The sequence below is a fragment of the Salvelinus alpinus genome, chromosome 1 (assembly GCF_045679555.1).
Source record: "Salvelinus alpinus chromosome 1, SLU_Salpinus.1, whole genome shotgun sequence".
NCBI classification, from domain to species: domain Eukaryota; kingdom Metazoa; phylum Chordata; class Actinopteri; order Salmoniformes; family Salmonidae; genus Salvelinus; species Salvelinus alpinus.
The window spans coordinates 39,742,277-39,748,555 of record NC_092086.1 but is presented as its reverse complement, the minus strand read 5'-3'; the positions used below and the strand labels follow the sequence as shown (position 1 = coordinate 39,748,555).

The following is a 6,279-nucleotide window of genomic DNA, read 5'->3' as shown; positions in this document are numbered from 1 at the left end:
ATAGGATGCTTTAGACTAGGTCCTGTGAGAGGCTCTCAGTCACGTTCGTAACTTGACTATGTCTCGAGCAGCCAGATAGTGAGAGAAAGAGAGAGAGAGTCCTCTTCAGCATCTGCCACAGAGGGCTCTGTGTGTTTTGGAGTGGGGCCAAGATGCAGCTGGGCACAGAGTTTTTCTTTAACAGGAACGAGTAAGAGCACAGTTCTTTCCAAAGTCTGTATATTGAGTGCTCTGGGCCGTCTGCCACACTCTGAACAAGCATTAGCAGCTATGGTTTATGGGAATTAAGGGCTCTCATGGTACAAAGATGGCTGCAAATACTCCCGTAATTTACAAAGATTGTAGCAAATACTGCCTTGGACTTCCCCTTACTTGGCAGTAGGCATCTTGCTTCAGAAGACTAACATCCCCCCACAACACACATATTAGTGTGTGTGTGTTTTTAAACCCATTACATAATTTTTCAGAAATAGCACCCAGGTTTTCTGCTTGAGCAACGAGAGGCAATGGGGGAGTATGGGGAGGGGCAGTATGGCATCCAAAGTGCAGATTCCCCATCAAAGGGAAGAAATTCTCTGGAAAAAGTTTAATTTGCTGGATAAATGATTAATTAAGTCGTTAGCCGTACTCCCCAGTTCCAGAAGTTATACTAATTTCCTGAGCATTCTGTTATTGTAAGCCAGTGCATGGGGCAGATAATATTTAACAAAGGTCAGCAGGTCACTCATCTATTTAGACTAGTTGGGGGGAGGGGCAGTGTTGAGCTCCTGGTAAGGCTGAATGCAAGGGTACGCAAGCTAATATATTTGATGGAACAGGACTGAATGTGTACTGCCATGTCAATCCTGTCCCCCTCATGCGCCATTTCAGAACTCCATCCGGCACAACCTGTCTCTGAACAAGTGTTTCATCAAGGTTCCACGGCAGAAGGACGAGCCAGGGAAGGGGGGCTTCTGGAAGATCGATCCCCAGTACGCAGAGCGCCTCCTCAACGGGGCCTACAAGAAGAGGCGGATGCCCCCTGTCCAGATCAATCCTGCCCTGCAGAACAGGCTTAGGGCCAACCCCCAGCCACTGCCCAGGGGCCTCTGTAACCCCACAGGCAGCCAGAGTGGGCTATGTGTCAATCCAGAGGCTCAGCAGCTCCTCAGAGAGTTTGAAGAGGCCACTGGAGCCGACCAGAACTGGGACCCCTGTCTGGCCGAAGGCACCATGCTGGGGGCATGGCCCATGAGAAAGGGAGGCCCTGGACACAAGAGGAAACACCCACTGGGCTCCAGGACTGCCGTGGTCAAAGTCCCCCGGCGCTCCAGCTCTCCTTTACTGTCTGTGGAGGAGTATAGGGAACTGGGCTCCCTAAAAGGGAACTTTGACTGGGACGCCCTCCTGGATTCTGCGCTGAGCGGGGAGCTGAGTCTGGACGGAGGGGGTCCACTGAGCCCCATCCCACAGGAGGAGGACCTGATGGTGCGGGGCACCCACATCTGCCCCCTGGAGGCCCCCGCGGGGACAGCAGACAGCAGCCACATGCTGGCGGAGACCAAGAGGAGCAGCGGAGCAGACTTTGAGGAGACGTTCCTGGCCACAGCATTCCTGCAGAGCCCCTGGCCAGAGGAAGAGGAGCAGGGACCTACCAACTTCCTGTGCAGCTCCACAGTCAACCTGGAGCAGCTCTTTGACCTGGGAGATTCCCTCGGAGGGGACCTCAGCAGTAAGATAGAGTATCTTCTCTAAAGACATGTTCTCCAATTCTTTGGCCTCCAAGACTCTTTGACTATACTGTGATGATGACACTACTAGATTATTGTTTAAAAAGAGAGGCACCGCATGAACTAAATGGACCTTTTACACATACATGTTTTTAAGATTTCTAGATTATGTTTTTTGAAATTGGTACAATAATGGATGACATCATTAATGCCTACAGAGCAAAAATGCCACAATGAACTGCAGTATTCCAAACGATTACTGGACAAAATCTATATCAAACCTACTGTTGGGACCATGACATTGGATAATAGACATTATCAATAAGACTTCGCTCACAAAGAGAAACAAAATATTCCTGTCTGAGGACAGGAAAACCACCAATATGTCTTTGTTTACATTCTGAATATATATGTGGTATTGAATGGATTGCAGGTTGACATGGATAGAGGAATTGTAATCCAGGCACAAGGCGAGCAACAGAACATTGGAATCGACATTTTAGAAATGTACATTTATTTAGCATTAGATGAAATTACAAAGTAAGACTTTACAGTGACTGTACTCTTGAAAGTTATGGACAGTTTTGAGATGCAAGGCCAATAGCTAATGATGAGATGAGGTGTGTACAGGGATGCAACGTTTTAGCTGCTTAAGAATAGGTGGTTTAGCATGCTGAATATTTCATAAAGGTTTAGATGAATCCACCTCACAGGGAATACTATTATTTGTTGTGAAGATCTCTTATTATTGTTTAGGAATTAAAATGATCACAATGCTGATGCATACTAAATTCCCAGAGAAGGTTATGGAATGTATGCATCAGACTTCAGGAATTTCGGTCCTGTACTGAATTTTCCACTGAAATGCTGAATGATCTGACTTTTAACGATCTGTGGATGCATTTGGATGAAATTCTGAAACTAGTGTCTATTTAATATTAATATACAATATCTGTAACTGAAGTGAAAGGAATACTATGATGATCAATGAAGAGATATTTGCCAAATTACTACTAATTAGAAGAGTTTTTAGACTTAAAATAGTTTTATGTGTGGGGTTTTCTATAATGACTACTTTCTGAATGCATTCTTTGAATAATGAGCTTTTCACTTTAACTAAATGTATGCAGAACAATTTAAAACAGGTTGTTTTTAGCAAGCTTAGGATTGTCATATTATCAGCAGAGTGTACATTTATATTTAAGAATCATTAATTCAACAAATTTCAGTGAGTTAACCAGTTACAGAGAGCAGTAGAGGACAGATCTGGATGTCGTAAAGACAAGTTAATTCCAATGCAGAATAGCTCAAGGCAAGCTTCTCCTTTGCAAAGGTTTCAGTGGCTTGTCAATGAATACCCGACCTTCAGGTTAGATGTGCAAAGAACAACACTTGGGACCGGAAGACCAACAGTGTTAGAGGCTGGGTTTTTACCAAGGAAAGCTGATGGAGGCCTATTGGTCAACAGAAGGACACAATGCAAAAATGATGACATAAACAAGCAGGAATTACATGAACAAATGTTGAGTTATGAGATACTCTCTTGTTTTGTTTCAAGTCTACCTGGAATTACTTTGTCTTTCCTCTGGTCTTACTAAACCAAATCACACGGTTTCAAGACATGAGTGAATCTTAAAGGTCGACTTATGGCACAAAAAAACGGTCAATTTTCAAACAGAAATGGGGTGTACCTTTGGTGGTTCGTCGAAGTGTCATTCTGGTCATGCATGCTGCGACCAACGTAGACAGTTTGTTAGCTAAGATAGCCACTTTAACTAGCCAGTGACTCCTCCAGTGTGTTGACGTCATTTCACAGGAGTTGTGTTTGGAAAGAAGCTGTAGAGATCGGTAAGAAATGGCCCTTCTGTAGCCAAATATCTTATTCATAAATTGTGGTTGTGTTTTTAAGCATTAAATGACCTAGTATGACGGTGCATTGATCAGTTATACAGTTTAAAGCCGCTATTCTTGCCCAAAGTCGACCTTTAACATGTATATTAAAATGTGCTAATATTCGTTATCTTGCAGAATAACTACTCCTGGTTTATTAGTGTTGTAAATCCACCATGAAGTGTGAAAGTGCAATCAATGTACAGTGAGTGATACTTGGTCTATTTTACATTACATTGAAGGGTAGTAATGCAGTTTACTTAGTCAGACCCAGTTCATGGTTTATTGTGTGGTACGGTATGGATACATTCTGATGGAAGGAAACTCCTCCTTTAAAAAGGAATTAACTACTACGATATTTTGTCAGTTGTGTATTAGCTCTTCCAAAACACTTGTCATCCAAGTTGACCCTATTGGCATCATACCTCAAGATTTTTATTTTATTTTATGGAGATATGCATTCATACTGTTTATTTTTCTGTTTTTCCTTGACAATAAAAAAACCTTCAAACTTGAATGAGTTTACATGAATTTTTGTACATCTGGGTACGGTGCTTTTGAAGATTTCTATCTGTCTTTCCGTCTTTTTCTCTCTGTCTCTATTTTGTGTCTGTACATTCCTGATTCCACCCCATTAGTGTGTCTTCTGTGTGTGTGTGTGTCGGTGTGATTTACGCTTGCCTTTTCCTGCTCATCTCTTCGGGGGTGACTGTGCTCAGGCAGTGGATTGGGGTCTTTCTCTGGCTTTTGTCTGTGCTCAGTCAGACACTTGTCCCCCCCCCAGGGCTCTGCTCTGTGCTCCTCTCACTGGGTCAGTGTGGGGTCTAACAGGAACAAGTGTCCCACGCCTCCATATATCACTATCCTGTCTGTTCTGGACCACACCGTCTCTCTCTACTTCCGAGGATTAGCTAAGTAACACGTTCAGGGAACTATATGAATATTTCCCTGTGGCGTTTTCAAATGAAGCCCGGTGTATAGCTAGCGTGTCATGGTGTCAAAGACTGGGACTGTCTTTACCACACAAATGCCTCATGAGGTAATCAGGAAAAAGTTGGAGCACACAGGTGAGAAATCCTATACCTCTGTATGGTGGACTGGACACCCAACCCTCCACGGGAAGGGTACGGTTCTCCATCTCCATCCGTGGAGCTCTCTGCTTGGGAAAGGAGAGCTGACAGTCTGAGCCTTCTCCCCCAGCCCAGCTCCACAGAGGTCCCCTGGACAGCAGTTATTACATGGTACAGTTGTCTGTCCAGGTGGAGTGCAGGGTTCATAATTATAATGTGGCAGGCTGGTTAGATGAGAGGCTGTTGGTAACATGATGCAGCCATTCTTCCCCAACACTGCTGATGGCTGCAGGTAAGGAGAGCTCCCTGGTGAAACGCTAACCCTCCCCGGCACTCGCTCGCTTGTCCCAACCCAGGAACGCTCCAAACTGAAAGTGCAAAAAGGCAACAACAGGAAAATGTGAATACCCAGTTATACATTACTCTGTCAAGGGACAGCAAAGTCAGACGTATCTTAGAGGTGTAAAGAGATACATGTGCAAAGCTTCCATTTGTTTTATGTGATAAGCAAAAATGTAGTGAAAAACAAGTAGGAAAAGGAGAAGATCTTTTTTTGAAATTAAAAAGAAACATCCAGCTAGTTTAACAAGAGGACCTGACCCAGGAGGTCACAAACTGAAGAACATATCAGCCACTAGAACAAGGGCACCAGGGTGTTGCCCTCACAATGTATTTCTCCCCGTTGCCCCCACAACTCCATTGGTATTCAACCAGGCTGTGTACTGCAAAGGAGGGAGCGAGCCGCTGATGGCTTGGGCAGCTCTACTCGTGAGTTCAGCTTATCCATCGGTTCCAGAAAAGAGGGAAAAAGTGTTAAGAAGAGAGGGGGAATACATCTTTTTTATCACACGGCCAATGAAAGGCTGGTCTCCTGGGTAACTGCTGGTGCCATTGTTATGTAGACTGGAGGGAGAATGGGAGAGTGTATGTTACTGGTCCCGGCAAGGCTCATGGAGGGGTTGATTAGGGTTGCGGACGGATGGCGTGGAAAGAGAGGGAGGTGGACAGCCCGCTCAGATTTATTATAGTGGCGGTGTAAGTCTTTGTAAAAGTGCACTTACCTTACTAAAGTGAACCTCTACTCACACCCCCCTTCTGGGTGGGGAGGAGGTGGATTCACAGGGTCTGCCTTAAAACACTGCACTGTCTTGTTCGTTTTCCCCCTTTAATACCCTGCCAGGGTATACTATGTATTGGAATAAGCCTCTTATGTTGTTCAGTCAAGTGAATGTCCTAGATATAGTGCTCTGAATGGCCAATCATATGGGTAAAATAGATGCACTGTGCCATACACAGCCCTGACAAGATAAGTGGATCACTACAGACCACTTTGCTATTTACCGTATGTTGCTTGTTTTTCATCTCTGTTCAGTGGGTGTGTGGAGGCGGAAGTAAAAATGTGCCTTATCACATTTTCACTATGGTGCCTGAAAAATCAACAAGGTTACCACACACCATAAAACACATCAGAAAAGCCCTTATGTTTTATGGTGTGCTTTTGTGTTGATTTTACTATGCTCTGAAACAACCTCTAGAAACACATGTTTCAGTACAGGTTCACTGCTGTGAAATGATACAAAATACTGGTAAAATAGGAATATGTCAAAGGT

At 44.2% G+C, this 6,279-nt stretch overlaps 1 protein-coding gene across 1 annotated transcript; it reads left to right on the top strand.

Moving 5' to 3' along the window:
- Positions 1-68: 68 nt before the first annotated feature.
- Positions 69-4,116, top strand: LOC139575639 (forkhead box protein J1-A-like). Its single transcript, XM_071400820.1, has one exon. The coding sequence runs from the start codon at positions 1,015-1,017 to the stop codon at positions 1,732-1,734; it is 720 nt and encodes a 239-aa protein (XP_071256921.1). The 5' UTR covers positions 69-1,014; the 3' UTR covers positions 1,735-4,116.
- The last annotated feature ends 2,163 nt before the right edge of the window (positions 4,117-6,279 follow it).

Coding starts and splice junctions, on each gene's coding strand:
- LOC139575639 (XM_071400820.1), top strand. CDS start 1,015: ATGCCCCCTGTCCAGATCAATCCTGCCCTGCAGAACAGGCTTAGGGCC.